Source organism: Pan paniscus, chromosome 8, assembly GCF_029289425.2.
Source record: "Pan paniscus chromosome 8, NHGRI_mPanPan1-v2.0_pri, whole genome shotgun sequence".
Taxonomy (NCBI): Eukaryota; Metazoa; Chordata; class Mammalia; order Primates; family Hominidae; genus Pan; species Pan paniscus.
In genome coordinates, this window is record NC_073257.2 from 73,618,775 (window position 1) to 73,637,342 (window position 18,568).

Consider the following 18,568-nt stretch of genomic DNA (forward strand, 5'->3'; position numbering starts at 1 on the left):
ACCACAATCAGTTATAAATTTAGTAAATACTTGGCAAAATCATAAAAGCTTACACACACAAATTAGATGGGCTGTGAATACAGACATGGAAACAGATGCCTAGATTCTTTCTGAAGTTTTCTCTGTCAGGGTTCCTTCAGTTCTCAATCTCTTCTGGGGAAATCAGCATGACTGTGTCATTCAAAGTGAAATTTCTTGATGGTTTGTTTTGGTGACTCCATAAATGTCAGGAGTGTGGAAGTGTTAGACTGGCAGCTTCAAAGTAGTCTCCATGGTACTCATCAAGAAAGACCCAGTGAATCTTTTTGGTCAGCTGGATTTTTCTGTGCTCTTCTGTATCTATTCATTATTTCATTTCCCTAGTATTAGACACTTTATAAGGCAAGCAGAATTTGACATGGTTTAAGGCCTTGATTTATCTAAAACTTCTCAAGATCATCCTTAGTTATAATGAGAAGGTCTTTATTTTCTTGGGTGGAAATAAATGATGTGCTTTTATTTTATTTGCAAAGTGATATCAAAGCATCTGTACGTGGCAGTAGGCTGAAGTAAAACTCACAAATTGGTGAGGTTTCCTTTGTCATAATTACTTTTAACATTACAAAAATGATGCGTAATTTTAAAAATTCCAGCTATCAAATAGATAAAAGTAGTTTTACAAAGGAGGGAATATCCATGATCATTAGAAACTTGAGCACCATTTCATGTTTATTAGCCACTTGTGAAGGTATGGATAACACTTACAAAAAGAGTAACATACTAACTTGTTTTGTATCCTTATTTTTACTTAAGAGAATATTTAAGCTATTGTTTCCTATCAACAGTATGGCTCTACTTCATTCTTTTAAAAAATGACATGGTATTATGTAGTATAGAGGTTACATTATTTAACCATGACTCTATTGATGGACATTATGCTGCAACTATGGAAAATACTGAACAGTCTTATATGCACATTTTTGCACACACATATCTGCAGGATACATTCTTAGAAGTGGAGTTGCTAGGTCAGATGATAAATGTGTTTTGTTCTGACTGATGTTGCCAAATTGTCTTACAAAGTAGTTGTACCAATTTACACCCTCACTAACTACGAATAAGAATGCCTACTTCCCTTGTTTCCCTCTAATACAGCATTCTAAAGAACTTTTGGGTCTTTGCCAACCAAGTAACTGAAAAATGGTTACCCTGTAGTTGAGTCTGCATTTGAAAAATGGTATTTCATTGTGGTTTGATTTGCATTTCTTCAATTATTCCTTTTGCAGTGAATCATATACTTACGTCATTTGCTCATTTTTTCAGTGATTTTTTTCTTATTTGTAAGAACTGTTTGTTCATTAAGAAAACTAATGTTTTGTTATATTCATTGCAAACAAATTAACTCAGTTCATTGTTCAACTTTTGAATTTGCTTATGGTATTTTTACAATGCTAAAATTTTTAATTTTATGAGCTGAAATTTATGAATCTTCTATGGTGTCTCGTATCTTGCTCAAAAAGCATTCTCACCATCACAATTATAAAAACAAAGTTTTCTGTGTTTATTTTATTTTAAATGTTTAATTTTTTGCTCTACTGGAAAAGTTTTGGACATAAGGATTTAGGTAAGGATTCAATTTAATATTTTCCAAAACCTAAACCATTTATAATATTTTACCCCACCCCATGATTTATCACATATCAGAATCCCTTGTGTAACTCAGTCTATTTATTAAATTTATTCTGTTCAGCTTTTTGGCCTGCTTATTCATATTCCAGAACCAAATTCTTTTGGTTATTATAGTTGTATAATATATTTAAATATATTTAAATATCTCTCTCATTTTTCAACTTTCTGTTGGTATTTTCTAACTATTCTTTCATGCTTATTTTATCATGAAATCTTTAGAATCAACTTGTACAGTCACAAAAAAATTAATATCTTGTTGATAGCATGATGAAGATTGTGCTACTTGATCTATTTACAGATCAGTTTAGGGAAAATTGAAACTTTAAAAAAAAATCAAGGCTTCTTACCAATCCCCATAAAATAATGTCTTTCTTTTTGTTAAATTATTCATGTATGGCCCTCACAATCATTTTTAAGTTCTCTTCACATAGATCTTAAACATTTCCCAAATTTATTCCTATGTATTTTATAGATTTAGTTTATATTGTAAAGGAAATCTCTTCTTCAAGTATATATTCTATGTGATTTTGTATGTAGAAAAGCTATTGATTTTTGTGTGTGATTTCAGATTATTTTTTAAAGTTTCTTAGGTTTAATATGTTTTCCTTGGATGTTCAAGACTCAATCTTCTATGAATAAATGATAAATTTGGCTCCTTCTTTCCAATTTCTATACCTCTCATTTCTCTTGTCTGATTTCTCTGACTCCTTTCTCCAGAAAAGAAAATAAGAGTGATGTATTTATGATAGCTTTCGCCATTGAGAAACGTTAAGCTTTTATGTAGGAAAAATCTGTCAATTCTTCCGTAGCTTCTGGGTTTCATGTCTTGTTTCAGAAGATCTTTCCCATCCCCCACAGGCTAAAGACAGACTGCATATTTTCTTCTAATATTTATAGTTTTCATTTTACATTTACATCTTTAATCCATCTGGAATTTATTTCTATATATTGCAGGAGATAAAAATCTAACTTTATTTTTTCCAGATGGATTGCAAAATTTCCCAACATCATTTGTAAAATTGGTCAGCCTTTCCTCACTGGTTTGAAATGCCACTTTAATCATATTCTAAATAGATCAGTTTTATTTTTTAAACCAGAGCTTAAAAACCATAAAGGAAATGAATTGCAGTAGAGAGCAAAGATATGAAAAGCCAGCAAAAATCCACATTAAGATAAAGTTGTGCACACACTATTTAATGCATATAATAAAATACAAAGGCCACTCATAGCAAAATAGTATAAATATAAATACTGCAGAGAAAATATTCTTATATGGTATTCTAGTAAGAAAGAGTCAGAAGATGAAATAGATACACATAAAATATAAGACTTAGCAGTTAATTATTCAAACATTGTTTAAAGTTACTCCCTGCATATGGAAACTTATTTGAAGCCTCAAAGCTGTCAACATCCTCCAGCTGCCTAGTTTAACCCCAAATCAGATGTTTCTGAGAGCAAGTCAGAATGTCCACTAAGTAAAAAGCCAAGTCTGAAATTAGAAAGAAAAAAAAACAAAACAATCCCCTTTTTTTCTTGTAATTCAAGACTGTTTGGTATTTCATTTGCGTCTCTGTAGTATACGTCACCATCCCTCTTTCTTAGCATTGGAGGAGGGCTAAAGTGGACAGACGCCTGGCATTTGCAATTCTTTCTCTCTTGTAACAGGAAAAGTTGGTCAAGAATTAAATGCCAAACATTATTACATTCAACTCTGAAAGATGGATAGAAATCTTAAAGCATGTGCACCTACAAATGCATGCCTTTCCAGAGCTTTGAAAATGTTCAATTAAATAATGAGTTAACAATTAGTATTATAATAGTGAATCCTGCTATTCCTTGGCCATATCTATATGGTTCTATAAGGTCTGAAGTGCTATTTGTTAGTGGAACTACAACAGAGCCAAGAGTAAATTTGTATCAGACTCTTCACTGGAAGATTATAAAGCATGTTATTGGCCAATTCAAAATTTTATTTCATTTTGCTATTGAAACAGCTCAAATAAAAATTAAAAGAATAATCAAAGATAAAGACAGTTTACTAATGTTACTATGTCAAGTCATGTCCTCTGAGAGTCATCCAGTAAGGGCAAAAGAAACCCACAAGATGATCATGAGGTGTGTTTCCGCACAGTATCATTGAAACATGCACATTGTGTTTTCTTTCACAAGTGGAATGACATGTTTTTAGGAAGGATATTTGACTGAGTTTAATCAAGCAATTAAATAACAACTATGGCAATAATACCAACAGCAGCAACAACCTCAAATAAGCCACTTTCTTCAGGGGTTGGGGATTGACCTGCTGTGTGTTGCGGGGAGGGGTTATGATAGAGAGGATGACTTGCATCACATTATACAGGTGTTGTGAGTCAGTTATCTTATTACAGATAAAATGTAAACAAGTCCCAGGATGTCCACACATGGGAGGTAATTGATGTTCTAGCCACTTTATAACAAACACTTGAATGTTTTGAAACATTACAGTATTTAGCAGTCTACACTAAAAACAACTATGAACTGAACAAATTTGTAATATTTAATCAGGAGTCTTAGGAATGGCTAATATATAACCTAGGTTTAGAGCTTTTTTTCAAATAAACTAAGCAAATGCATATTTTCTTTTTCCTATTATAAAAGCAGCCAGTATAAGAGAGTGGGAGTACTGGCAGCTAGGTTAACAAATGCTGCCCCAAGCAGATTTTCCTGGAAAACCTTGCAGAAGCTGGGTCTATTTTTGCCGCTATTAATTGCCAAGATGGTCCTGGGTGCTCTTTGACTTCCTGACCCTCTAAATAAAGCTAGACTTTGGACAGGCTTTTTATTTCTCAAGCCCACGAGGAGTCTAATTACAAAATACTTTAATTTAAACACTAGAAACTCATTCACGAAGCCAAGCCAAGTCTCAGATTTGAAAGCATTTAAAAATATCCTTGCAACAGCCGTACTACTTTATACTTTATCTATTTTTAGGGCCTCAGTGTTTGTTTTGCTGGAAGAAAAAAATTAAAACATGAAAAGTATGCCATGAGCAAATCTGCAATAATAAGCAGCACATACATGTTGTGGAAGAAAATATTCAACATAAAGCAGTCAACATAAAAACAGATTCTGCTAAGGCATTTTTATAAATAGCAGTTATTATTTTGCTTTCAACTGCTGAGCACTTTAAATAACATGCCCTTAAAAGTTGTCAAGTGATTTACTTCATATAAATATAATTTCTTGATCTTAACTTTCATAAAATTATTATGGAAAATCATAAATGTATTCCATTAGTTCCATGTGTCATTTTATAGTCATTATATTGTTAAAATTAGAAGCACAAGGAAGAAAGAAATAAAAACATATAACAATGGCGCTGAAGAAGCCATTTATGAGAAAATATGCATGACTCTGTATAAAAACACAATTTGTCTATAAAAGTTTGTATAAAATGTTTCGAATAGGTATCATGTCACCCAGAGAGTTACAGATAAAATTGTCTCAACTGGTTGTCAATAAGTCATACCAAATTAAGGCCACACCCCACCTTAAATGTCCCTTTGAATTCTCGAGTATACTAATCTGGGGGAATTAGGTTTTGAACCTAAAAGAACAGTTTTGGAACTGTTTGCCTTGTGTAATTACTGCTACACACCTGAGCAAATTTTCACACTGTATCTTTAAAGGCAAAAATCACTTTAAAAGGTTCTGAATCACCTCCATCTGGAAAGTGTAGAGGTATGTAAAGGAAAAGTATGGCTATTTCAATACTGGGAAAATGAAGTCTTAATGCAAGAAAATAAAGCGAATTGCCTGATTCCCACAACGGGGTAGCACATTCCGACTCCCGTCACTCAACAAGGGCTGTTGGCCATGGGTGGAGCTGATGCAACCTTCCATCACCATGTTCCCTGACAGCAAAGGCCACCTCCAGTAGTGGCGGTTCAAAGAAGCTGCAGCTTTGTTCACTACTGCTGGCAGACACCAGAAACCATGGAAACACTTACAGGGCCCGAAACACCTTTATTCACTGCTTCAGAGCTTCCCTGCATCAGCCCACATGATTCAACTTGGCAATATAGAAAATGGTAAAGCAGGGTTCAGAAAAATACTGATGAACATTGCAAATCATGTTCAGAGTAGAAATTGTGACTTTGCTAGCATTTCACCAATATTTCCTACCTTGCAACCAGTAGATATGTAACCAAAATGGCTTGCTGTGAATTTTGTAGCACCCAAGCCAAAAGCAATAAAATTTCTGTAAGAACATATGCGCCATGGCAGAATACAACATCAGCCCAGAAAAAATGATTTTCCTGGGAAGGCCTGGGCAGCGATGAATAGGGCTCTCTATGATACGGAAGCTGGGCAGAGATTTTCGCTTCTTCCAGCCCACAGTGAGGTAATTTTAAAGGCACTTTTCCCTTCATTTGTTCTGCATTCACTGAATGTACATTTTTTTATGTCAGAGGAACATTGCAGAAAAGATCAGACGAAATAGTCTGACAATGGAGGCAAAGTTCAAAGCTTCTCTATTTCCAGGTAACAGCCGCGACAGTTGGTCTGCACCAAATCTTTCGAGGGCATGTCACTGTAACCTCTTCCATAGCTTTTCAAACAGTTCAAGACAAACAAATCACTTAGTCGTTGAACAACTATAACATCTGATACCATCACACAGAAGTTGTAGCAATAGTCACTAATCAAAGTTCCTTCTATTCAGTTGAAAAAAGAAAATTCCTCAGCTTTGGTTTAAGATCACCTTTTTATGTTGTTCTTTTGAAAATTATTATACGCCAAGGTTGGGGGAGAAAAAGGATCCTCCCTGTAAGAAGAACCAGGGAGTCAGGTTCTAGCCGCAGACCACTGTCAATCAATAACTAAGGGGTGTGGTGGGAGTCGTCGGAGGTGACTGGGGAGCCCCGCAAAGGAATAGCCAGGCCCTCCTTAGACTCGTTCTGCCAGTCCTGCTGAGAGGGCCCACTCTCAGAGGTCTGTGCCCGGCAACCATGTTCTCCTTTCAGGCCTTCTGACTGACTTCTCAACGAAGCACGGACTGCCAATGCCAGCACCACCAAGCGGTAGAGTTGCAACACCACCACGAGGAAGTTCTTCGCGGCAAAGAACACCAGCATCTGATTGATCACTTTGAAATAGGTCATCAGTATGAGACGCACGACAAGGAAGGGGCCATCTTGTATGAAGACGCTGATTCCGATGTTCCACAGATCGGCACTGTACTGGCAAAAGAACAGGCTGGGGAATCCCCTCTCTGTCACAGACACAGGGCACACAACGTTCTGTACTGAAAACACAAGACAGACTAGTTACTATCTCTCTTGGAAGTGTAGACATATAAGACAATGCCATGGGGACGAGTCATTAACAATGGGGACTGTGCTAGTAATAATTCTGTGATTTAATTACAGGATGGAAATCAAATGGAATGATCCAGTAATTTAATTCAGGGTGGAACACGTGAAAGCACCCTGCCCTGTGACTCGCATCCACATAGAAAATGTAAGATCATCTAGTTCTCACCCTGGGCAAAGCACAATTAAATAGATTCTAGGAGCCAGTCATGGTCACAAGTGCTTATAGCCCAAGCTCCTTGTGAGGCTGAGGCTGCACCATGGGGGGAATAAAAAATAAAGGAAGCCACCATTGTGGTTCTGGGGTCCACAGTGTAAGGAAGCCTCACAGTTGCATGCTCAAGGCCTCAAGTCAGGAAGCATGACTGCCGCATTTTCCAGCAGTGAGTTGCTGGCGGAGTCACTAAGCCTTCCTGGGCCACAGTTTCTTCCTTTGAAAACTGGGATAAAAATCATATCAGTGAGGAGAGGGGTCTCTATTCATTGGCTCATTTTGTTTCCATTAGAATAACAGCCCTGCATTCTGTCCAATTTTTCCCTCAATCTTCCCCTTAGGATCACGAATGATTTGCTTGAATGATAAGCTTAAGAAACGGAGCAAAGTGTACGTGGCTCTGATCATTCTATATACTCTTTTTAGTATCTGCCTGTTTGTTGGTTTACACACTCAAGCGTGTGCGCAAATTGTGCTGTGAAAATTCAAGTGCTTATATTCAAATTCAAACTTAATTCATATTAAACACATTTTTCAAATGATGGAGGGAAAAAGCCTGAATAAATGCCGTTGTTATTTTATTTTGTCCTAATTCCTTGTGCTTTGTTTCACAGTTTACAATAATGACTGGATATAATTACTGATTTTCCAGTTAAACAAAAGGAGGTGCAATCAACAGAAGAACCTTTGTCTTAATTTCTCAAATGTAAATTTAATTCAGGGTCAAGGGCAGAAAATAATCCTTTTATAATAATGAAGCCTTCCATTTGGAGTTTTCAAACAAAGAATGCCTTCATCTACTGGAGCCTGCAAATATTATGAAGCTGCTTTGATATGGATAAACATAATGTACTATTTGTTGGAAAATACAATAATGATTTAGTCAGAAGTAACATTTGGTCTTTGTTTTTCAAACAGCTGCATAACATTATCACCCCTGAAAGTTTACAAAATGTCTTTCTTAAATACAAATTTTCTTAGCAAGGCAATAAACCACAAGATATGGGAGGGTGAGGATCGGCAGAGTGAAAGACGAAAGAGAAACCAAGGTTATATCAATGGTAGCCTTTCCTAAGAAATGAGGGCCAGGAAATGGCTCCCAAAGGACCTTCTAAAGGTATTAATTCAGTATCTAATGTGATGGCACCTAATATTCTGTAAGTGGACACCAGCTTAACCAATGAGTATAGCATACCTTCCAGGGCACATTATGACAAAATCTGTGTGTGTGTGTGTGTGTTAGCATACATTTGTTTGTAATTACTAATAAGTAATTCCGTTTTTGGCATTTCTTAAAAGCCACAGCAAGTTTTTCCATCTATTCCAAATTGTTAATAATTCCAAAAAGAGGATGCTATGTTTAAAATGGCCTCAGACCTCTGAGCCTACAAAAGTGAACCAAAAAAGATGGACAAAAAGTTAAATATCTCTGTCCTGAGGATTAATTCTAATCCTGAGGCTGGCAATTAAGGTGTAATAAATAAACAAGTCAGGCTAAGGAAAACATAATTATTAATTTCTAGAATTTCTTTGGAGTAAAGTGACATCCAGGAGAATTCTCAAATCAAAATTCTAGGGTTCCAAGAAGTTTTCAGATGACTCCAGATGAACACTGCTCAATTGAACTTTCTGTGATGGTAAAAGTGTTCCATATTACTGCTGTCCAATATGGTAGCCATTTGTGGCAACTGAGCACTTGAAAGGTGGCTAGTATGACTAAGGAGTTGGAATTTTAATGTTTTAAATTTTCAATTAATTTCAATTTAAAGAGCGATGTGTGGTTGGTGGGTCCCCTGTTGAACAATGCAGCCCTAGATTATTGCTAGTATAAAATGCCTGGGAAACAGATTACTTCTTGCAAAATCTTAGGGGTTTATGTTTTTATTAAAGTAAGACCAATAGGATTCCAAGGACCTCCAATGAGGACAATTTTAACTGCTCCTATGTCTTCTGAAGTTCTAATACATGGGTCTGAAAAAAGAATGAAAATTACTTCTTACAAATAATAAGAAATAAAACTTTTATGGCAGCAACTTGCTAAGCAAACTGTATATTACTGAGTCATGACAAGAATCTTCAACCCTAGTGACTATGATTATCATCCCTATTTCATGGATGAAAGAAAGCTGAGACACAGATGTATTACCTGGTTTACAGGAGGTCTTATAAATCATAACTGATGGAACTGCTATTTGAAGTAAATATAACACTATGCAATTATCTGCTCTACTATCTTAAGTTCACCATGTACCACAGTGGATCCACTCTTCTTGGCTTACTAAGTTTCAATCTACTTTCCTTCTAAGCTGAACTAGAACTAACACTGGGATACAGACATGATAATCCTTTCACTTGCCTTCTTAGTTTTAGCATAGTTAATAATCAAGAGGTGTAATTTTCTATTTCTTTGCACAAACATCAGGATACTTACCTGCCAGGTCAAGTGGAAACTGCAGCATGCTCCAAGTCCATATAACAAGGATGGCATAGACTAGTGCAGGACTATTCCTAGAATACAGACAAAATGTTAAATTTGTAATAAAAAGTATGATCACATGCAGAAAAGTCTTCTCAGTCAATTTTTTTAGTATATTCCTAATAAACCTCTTGTGGCCAAAATATCTTGGTGATTTAATAAATCAATGAAAAAAATCCTTACATGATAATAATGGAATAATGAAGAAGTGAAAAATAAATAATCTGAGACTTAAAGCCCAACATATGCATGAATTATGACAAAGCCTCTTGGTCCCATATTGCTGTCTTTAGTTTTACAAAATTATGGAAACATTATGGGAGAAAAACGATAGGGGAGAAAATATAGATATTAACATGGATATTCAAATGGCTGATTTCAAGGAATGTCAGTGGGAGGATTAATAATTATTCTAAGAAACCAGGGATCGAATTGAAAAGACATTTCAAAAGAGCTAAATGATGATCAAAGATTAAAAACTCAACATTGAAATAAAATTGTCATTAGATAGGAAAAAGGTAAGGAGATAAATCCAATAAACAAAGATTTATACCAGATAGTAGGACATAAGGCAAGGAATAAGCCTATTTCATTCACCACTGTATCCTTAGTGCCTAGAACAGTGCTTGATGGATACAACATATATTTATGGAAGGAATGGTTAAAAGCACAAAAGAAGGGTCCATACTCAGACAAATATACAAATGTCCTAGACCTAGGAAAATGGTCATGAAGGCTAAAATCAGAAAGAACAGAGGTTACAGAAATGCAAAGGATATTAAACAGGGTCACATTTATTTTTAGCAAAGATAGAAAGGAAGTCATCAATTTGAGCTTGGTGGCATAATAATAGATTTTGTTTCCATCTTCCATCAAAAGAGATTTTCAGATTGAAGAGGTCTGAAAAGCATCAAGGAGGAGTAATTGAAACCAAAAGAAATGAGGTGATTGTAAGGGATATCTTTAAATGCTTCAAGTGTAGAGGCATTAAATACAAAATTAAATCTCAAAACTCTGAGAGAATTTGTAAATGAGATTTCTAAACCATCATTATCTGTCTTGGCAGTTAATGGTGGAGACAAGGTTGGTGATAAAAAAATAAAGTCTCAACTTTCAAAATGAAGCAGAAATATGTCTTGAAGTACAAAAGGCACATTTACTATTAATCTCTAGTTAGATTATATAAATGATCCTTTAAAAGATTTATAAGCTTTCTAGATATTAAAAAGCATATCATTTAATTGAAAAAAAAAAGATTTCTGAGAGCCCTTTTAGAAGAACACAGTTATTACAAAGCATCAGCACAGGTCCTCTGAGAAAAATTGCACTCAACTAAACTTAGTTCCTCCTCTTAAAAAATATAGTTAGGATTACCAAGCAGGTAATGTTATGTAAATTGATGACAGACATTCAGATTTAAACAAGGCTTCTGAAAAAGTCTCCCATAGTGTCCTCATTAACAAAATTAAGAAATATTCCAGGTGTGAATACTGTTAGGTGGATTCCTGTGTAAATGGCTCCCCACAGGGGGACTCTCCAATGGGTTGTTGAAGGCTGTGCTTTTGATTCTTTTCTACTTCACATTTTATCATGACTTGGTGGACATTGATGGAAGGCTTCTCATATGCACATATGGCATAGAACGTGGATAGAAAACCAGTACCCTGGAAGACACAATCAGGATTCCAAAAGAAGTAACTGGATGACCTAGATTAGAATAGAATTGGATAGAAGAAAGAGCATTTCACAGCAGCAGCCATAAAAAAGGGCTCAAAGATTTTCCCTAATTGTTATCTAATTATGAGTCCACAGTATGACATGATTTATGATTTACCAAAATCAAATAAAATCATAGGTTGCTTCACAAGAAATATAAGGTCTAAAATTTTAAGTGGAAATGCCTTGGGAATGCAGACTGTAGCTTTTCCCTCTTTACACAGTCAATGTCTATACACAACAGATGTTCAATAAGTGCCTGAATTTTTAAATAATGTTATGGACAGTTTCTGATTTCAGACATTCATGCCAGGCAGTTTTCTAAATGCTTAACTCTATGATCACACTTAATCCTCACACCAGCTCAACAAAGTAGACACAATTGTTATCTCTATTTTATCAAGGAGGTAAAAGAGAGTTGAGGAAATTTGTCCAAAATAATGTAGTTATGAGTGTTGAGAGCAGAAATCAAAACTAGACAGCTGATTTCAGCATTTACTCCTTTGGACATTACATTATATTATTTCCATGAATGAAACGGAAACTTTTAGGTCTGCTCTATTCTACAATGTTCAGAACATACCTGAAATATTATGTGTGATGCTTCATATATTAGGAGAAACATTTATAAAGTTTCTTGTACCAAAGGGGGAGAACTAGAGTGCTAAAGCATTCAGAGTCATGATCTATGTGAGACAGTTCAAGAAACTAAAAACTAGAGATAATTCCTTAGAAGTTTTATTTCATATGTTTAAGGACTATAATGTGGAAAAGGAATGAAACATTTCTTTTGACTTGAGATGGCCAATTCAGGCTCAAAGGATTTCAGTTGCACCTGTGAGAATTCAAATTTCATCACAATAGAGGAAAGTAGTTTCTAATAATATTACCTCAAAATAGAACAAGTTGCCACTTGGGGTTAGTATGTCTTCTATTAGTGGAATTTTTCCAACAGAGCCTGCAGAAAAAGTTGTTGAGGATATTTTCACAAGGTTTTTTCAATAGATGCAAAAGAAATTTTTCACAAGATCTTTTGAAGTTTCATCTAATCCCAAACTTCAATAATTCTACCAAAAACTATGTGCAATTTCCCTGCAAGGCAGTAGAAAGCAGTGGCAAAGCAGGGGGCTTTGGTACCAAGTGACCAGAATTCTAACACCAGCTCCAACTCTCACTAAAGAAATAGGATGTGAGATTCTAATTCCAGATTGATCAGTTATTAGTCATATAAATATGCATAAGTAGTTTAACATCTGCATGCTTTAGTTTACCCATTTACATTATGAGGAAGACAATAATAATAATTATTGGATTATATAATAATTTTATTAAGTATACTATTTAAACATGTTAAACACATAAAGCTCTTAGAACAGCATGTGACACAAGCTATTATGGTAGATCACTACAAATTAGTTATTTTTGGTTTCATGTCACCTTGAGACTTTATTTTCCTTGCCTGACATGTCTTTGCTTATAAAATTGGGATAATAAAAAAATTTACCTCATAGTGTGGATGTAAATGCAAAATAACTTACTAAATTAAAGCATTTAAGACTTCTTAGCACACAAAAAGTCATAAATAAACATTACATAATTGTAGCAGTAGTAATTTTACTAGTATGTCAACATGCTTCTTAAAATCTTTGTATATTATTCACCATCCTACAGAATAGGGATAAATGATATACTAACCCTAGCCCTACGTAAATCCAACTTTAACCATACAATAATAAATGCACATTTTTTGCATATGCATATATTATCTATGCACACACAAAATACGGAAGAATGTGGGTATTGAAAAACATACTAGTGAAATTATCAAACACAATTTTGGAAAAGTAGGTCAGAAAATTTTTAAAGCAGGCAAATATGAATTATTAGATCAGACAGTAAAAATTCTCAGGAAGGTTAAACGTTAGAATGTAAATAAATCATGGAGATTAATGGCAAACACTCAAGATCTGCAAAGGAATTTTGGGTGGATTTATTCACCACTGTCCCATGTGTGTAATCTGCCTTCACAAATGTCAACTGAGAAGCATGTAAGCAGACAATGACTTGATTCAGAGAGAAACAAAAAAACTTGGGAAGTTTAATTATTGACATTAGTATCACTTTTCTATTTGAAAAAAATTGTAAGATAAAAGACTGGCATTTGGTATATCAGCACACTCAATATGGTGGTTAAAAGTAAAAATAAAAAGTCACATTTTGCCAATTTGCTTAGCTATTTGTTTTTGGAAGTGTAAATATTCCTGTAGAAAAGACAGAATCAGTGGATAGAATTCATCTAGTTTTTTTTTTTTAATGACAAATACCACCAGAAAAGGAAAAAATAATAGAAAGGAAGAAAAAAATGAAGTATTAACCTATCCTGGAAGAAATATTTCACCATTTCTTCCAGGTGAAAAAGAGATTAGCCTCAACTCTGCAAAATAAAAATAAAACACAATGTAAACATAAGAAGAGTCTCCTTTGTATGGTCAAGTATTCACAGGGAAATGTTAGTAATGCTGTGAGAATAGAATTCTTTTTAGTACATGATCTATTAATATGTTGGGGGGAAAAAAGACTGCACAAAGTGATCTCCAAAGGTGTGAATGGCCAGGGAACTCTCCGTGGCAATGATGTTGAAATTCTGACTTGTGAAAATGTTGGAAGGTGGCTGTAGTGAAATGAAAAGGTCAGCAAATCCTTTCCCCAACAAACATGTATAATACTTAAAAAATTGTCAAAAATTGTCAAAAACAACGATCAGGGCTCTGAAAATCAACCAAAGTCAAACAACAAATCGGGTAACATTTATTCATGAAAAGCTGGCCAAGCTTCAGGTAAGAACAGTGGGAATCTGAAGCATTCTTACCCACAGATATTCATTCCCCTATCCCCAGCTTGGCTATTTTTTTTTTATTGTACTGAATGAAGTTAAATAGATGAGGAAAAATTTATTCAAGACTATTGCAATACAGGAGAAAGATTAAACTCAACTCTGCTAAAACAAAAAGTAGCAGAGTTTTCAAGAACTAGGAAAACTTTTCCTACTGGAAAAGTACTGGAGACTGTTAGGATGGAGGTTGGTCAATTTGATTAGGCCACTTGTGTTTGGTAATTGGCACTTTTCAAAGTTAGGATCCTACCCTCTCACAGAGGCTGGGAGACAGGGGCTCCATCTTTCTTTAAGACTGCATTTTAAATAGATGGCTCCCAGGTCCTTGAGAAAGATATTGCTGGTTTGCAAACTGGCAAGAGGCTGGGAAATTTACATTTCAAAGGGGCAGAAACAGAATTTATGATATCAAGTTTCTTAACGTAAATGCTGTATGAAAAGATAAATTAGGGACCTATAGTCAGCAAAAAAAAAAAAAAAAAAAAAAAAACCTGTCTAAGTTGATTCAAGTTTTGGGAATGCTAAGACCATATTGATCAGTTAAAGTGGTAATTTTACCAGTGACAGCTTTGGAGTGGAGTATGAAATCTCACACTCAGCGGTGTGGTCAATAGAAGTAACAAACTTGATTAGAAATATTTTAAAAATCTGTAGCTTGCTACTTTGAGACTGCAGTCCCAGTTGGAGTGGGTAATGAACTAACTTTAAATTTAATAGAGAGATTCTTAAAGTGAGAGCTATAGAAGGGCTAGATGAGTACTCCTGTAGGCTTGGCTGACTGAGAAACTGCAGGCATGTTCAGGGAAGGCCAAAGAGGGCCCAGTGGGAATCAAAAGCTAAGGTAGACGTGAAAACATCTTGAACTCTAAATGTGCTATCCACTCCATGCACAGATCATCAAAGAGCAGAAGTCATAAGGGCTCATAGTATTTGATTCCAATCTGCCCAAGTTATTGACTGACCAAAAACTACATAGCCATAGGTGTGACCACTAAGACATCGAACTAAAAATAAAACTAGGAATTTTTTAAAAATCTGAGACATCAGTGACTACAACCCAAGGAGAGATACATTCCTCCAATTAAGAAAACAGATGCAACAAAATGAGAAGCCTCAGGTGGTGGCAGTGGTGGGGGAGGCTGAAGATAACATGGTTATAATACATTATCCAAAATGCCCAGTTCTCAACAAAGGAAGTATGTGATATATAAAAGAAAAAATCCAGAAATATCTAACTTACAATCAAGAGGGAAAACTGGTCAGTAGAAACTGTCTCTACTGAGGTGCAGATATTGGATTTAGCAGAAAAATATTTCAAAGCAACTATTATAAATATGTTCAAAGAATGAAAGAAAACTAAGTTTGATTGGTTAAAGAAAAGTCTCATGGCAATGACTCAATAAGTGAGTAAATAAAGATACAGAAACTATGAAAATGATTAAATAGAAACTCTAGAATTGAAAATATGCAAACTGAAGTGAAAAATTCAATAGATGAACTCTACAATTGGACTCTACATCTGGATTTGAGATGGCAGAAAAAATAATCAGTGACCTAGAAGATAGATCAATAAAAATCTAATCTGAAAGACACAGAGTAAAAAAAGATTGAAGGAAAAACAGCAGAGCTTCAGAGACCTGTGGAACACAATCACTCATATATATTTTTAACAGGAGACCCAGAAGAAGAAAGATAGAAAAGAGAGGAGAAAATATTTAGAGAAATAATGGATGAAAATTTTGAGGAAAAAAACGTAATTTACAGGTGTAAGAGGATCAACAAAGCCCTAGAATAAGTAAAAGCAAAGATCCACACTTAGACACATCTCAAGCTACTAAAAGCCAAAGAGGAAAAGAAAATCTTTAAAACATCAAGAGAAAATTGAGGAATCATGTACAGAGTAACAACAAATAAGTACAGTTGACCTTCCAGCAAAGTGGGGGTTAGTTAAGGGAACTGACCTCCCCACACACAGTTGAAAATCTGTGTATAATTTTGGCTTTTCCAAAACTTAACTACTAATAGTGTACTGCTGACTGGAAGTCGTATCAATAACATAAAGTCAATTAACACATATTTTGTATGTTATATGTATTACACACTACATTTTTATAATAAAGTAAGCTAGAGAAAAGAAAATGTTATTTAGAAAATCATAAGGAAGAAAAAATGTATTTACTATTCATTAGTGGAAGTGAATCATCATAAAGGTCTGCATCCTCATTATCTTCACATTGAGTTGGCTGAGAAGGAGAAAGAACAGGAGAGGCTGGTTGGTCTTGCTATCTCTGGGGTGGAAGAGGTGGAAGAGGTGGAGGAGGTGAAAGGAGAGGCCAGAGAGGCAGGCACACCCAATGTAAGTTTTATTTTTTAAAAATCTATGTATACATCGACCCACACAGTTCAAACTCATGTTATTCAAAGGTCAACTATAATGGCTAACTCCGGTCAGAAACAATGAAGGCCAGTAGACAGTGAAATTATATATTTGTATATATATGTAAAATGGTGGATCTTTGTTTTTACTTATTATATGGCTTTGTTGATCTTCTTACACCTGTAAACTATGTTTTTCCTCAAATTATATATATATGAAAAACCTGTCAACCAATAATTTTTATATAGCAAAACTATCCTTTAAACATGAAGGCAAAATAAGAACATTTCCAGAATTAAAAAAAAAAAAACTTGGAGTATTTTTTACTACACATTTGCCTTAGGAGAAACACTAAATAAAGTCTTTCAGGTCGAAAGGAAATTACACCACATAGTAACTGAAATCCACAGGGAGAAATGAAGTGCATGAAAATGATAAATGTATGGGAAATTAAAAGAACATATAAATATACAGCCATATAGATATTTTCTAATATCTTTTTAAAACCTTAAAAGATTATATAGAACAATAATTATAACACTGGATTATTTGATTTATAACATACAAAGATATAATATATGTATAAAAATAACAGCAAAAAGGAAGAGGAGGAAACAGAGTTATCAGTAATGGAGCAAGTGGGGCAACAGTGCTATGACCAAATGGAGCCATATTGTTAGGCTTTATCAGAATTAAGTTAGTTTTACCCTATAATAGAGTGTGAAATTTTAAAATGTATATTGTAACCCCTAGAGCATCCACTAATAAAGTAATTCAAAAAATGCATGGAGAAATTGACATCATTGACTTAAAAATGCTCATATAACCACCCCCACCAAAAAAACAAAAGAGTAAAGGAGTAACACAGAAATAAAAAGGACGTGAGACATAGAGAAAAACAAATAGCAAAATGGCAGCTATAAATCTAACCATATCAATAATTACATTAAATATTAATGGTCTAAACACAGTGTACCAGCTTTAATAGTGTCCCTTAAAATTCCATGTCTACCCAAGTGTCAGATTGTGACCTTATTTAGAAATAGGGTCTTGGTAGATGTAATCAAGTTAAGATGAGGTCATATGGATTAGGGTGGGCCCTAATCCAATGACTAGTGTCCTTATAAGAAAAGGAAAATTTGGAGACGCAGACAGACACACTGGGGTGAATGCCATGTGAAGAAAGAGGGAGAAACTGGAGTGATATATCAACAAACAAAGGGACACCAAGAATTGCTAGCCACCACCAGAAACTAGGAGAGAAGCATGAAGCAGATTCTTCTTCAGAGCCTCCAATAGGAACCAGCATCTTGGTTTTGGATTCCTAGCATCTGGAACTGTGAAAGAAGAAATTTCTGTTGTTTTAAGCCACCATGTTTGTGGTATTTTGCTATAATAGCCCTAGTAAACTAATATACACTTAAATCAAAAGACAAAAACTGTACTTAACTGGGGAGGAAAATGCTGTTTATAAGGGACAGAATGTAGATACATATATACATATAATTTAAAAGTAAAAGAATAAAAAAAGATATCTCTATGCCAACATAAGAAAGCTGGAGTGCCTATTTTTGTAGGAGACAAAATTGACTTTCAGAAAAGAAATATTACTAAAGAAAAAGTAAAGTAATGATACTAAACTGATAATTTAAAAAATCTTCCCACAAAATAAACTTGGTCCAGATGGCTCCCTAGGTAAATTCTATAAAATATTTAAAGAAGAAATAAGACCAAACCTATGTAAAATCTTTCAGAAAATAAAGAAGGAATACTTGTTGAAGTATTTGATGAAGTCAGCATTACCAAAGACAGAAAAAGATATCATTAGAAAATAATACTACAGATCAATATGCCTCATAAGCTAATGTTA

At 34.6% G+C, this 18,568-nt stretch overlaps 1 protein-coding gene across 1 annotated transcript in view; it reads right to left on the minus strand.

The window, feature by feature from the left end:
* Positions 1 to 2,846: 2,846 nt before the first annotated feature.
* TMEM26 (transmembrane protein 26) overlaps positions 2,847 to 18,568 on the minus strand; it is a 45,522-nt gene continuing 29,800 nt past the window's right edge. Inside the window, exons 5-6 of the mRNA XM_003830327.6 lie at positions 9,668 to 9,744; positions 2,847 to 6,955 (exon numbers count right to left, since the gene is read on the minus strand). Coding sequence (XP_003830375.1) covers positions 6,531 to 6,955; positions 9,668 to 9,744 — 502 coding nt within the window. The 3' untranslated portion in view covers positions 2,847 to 6,530. The remainder of the gene's footprint in view (positions 6,956 to 9,667; positions 9,745 to 18,568) is intronic.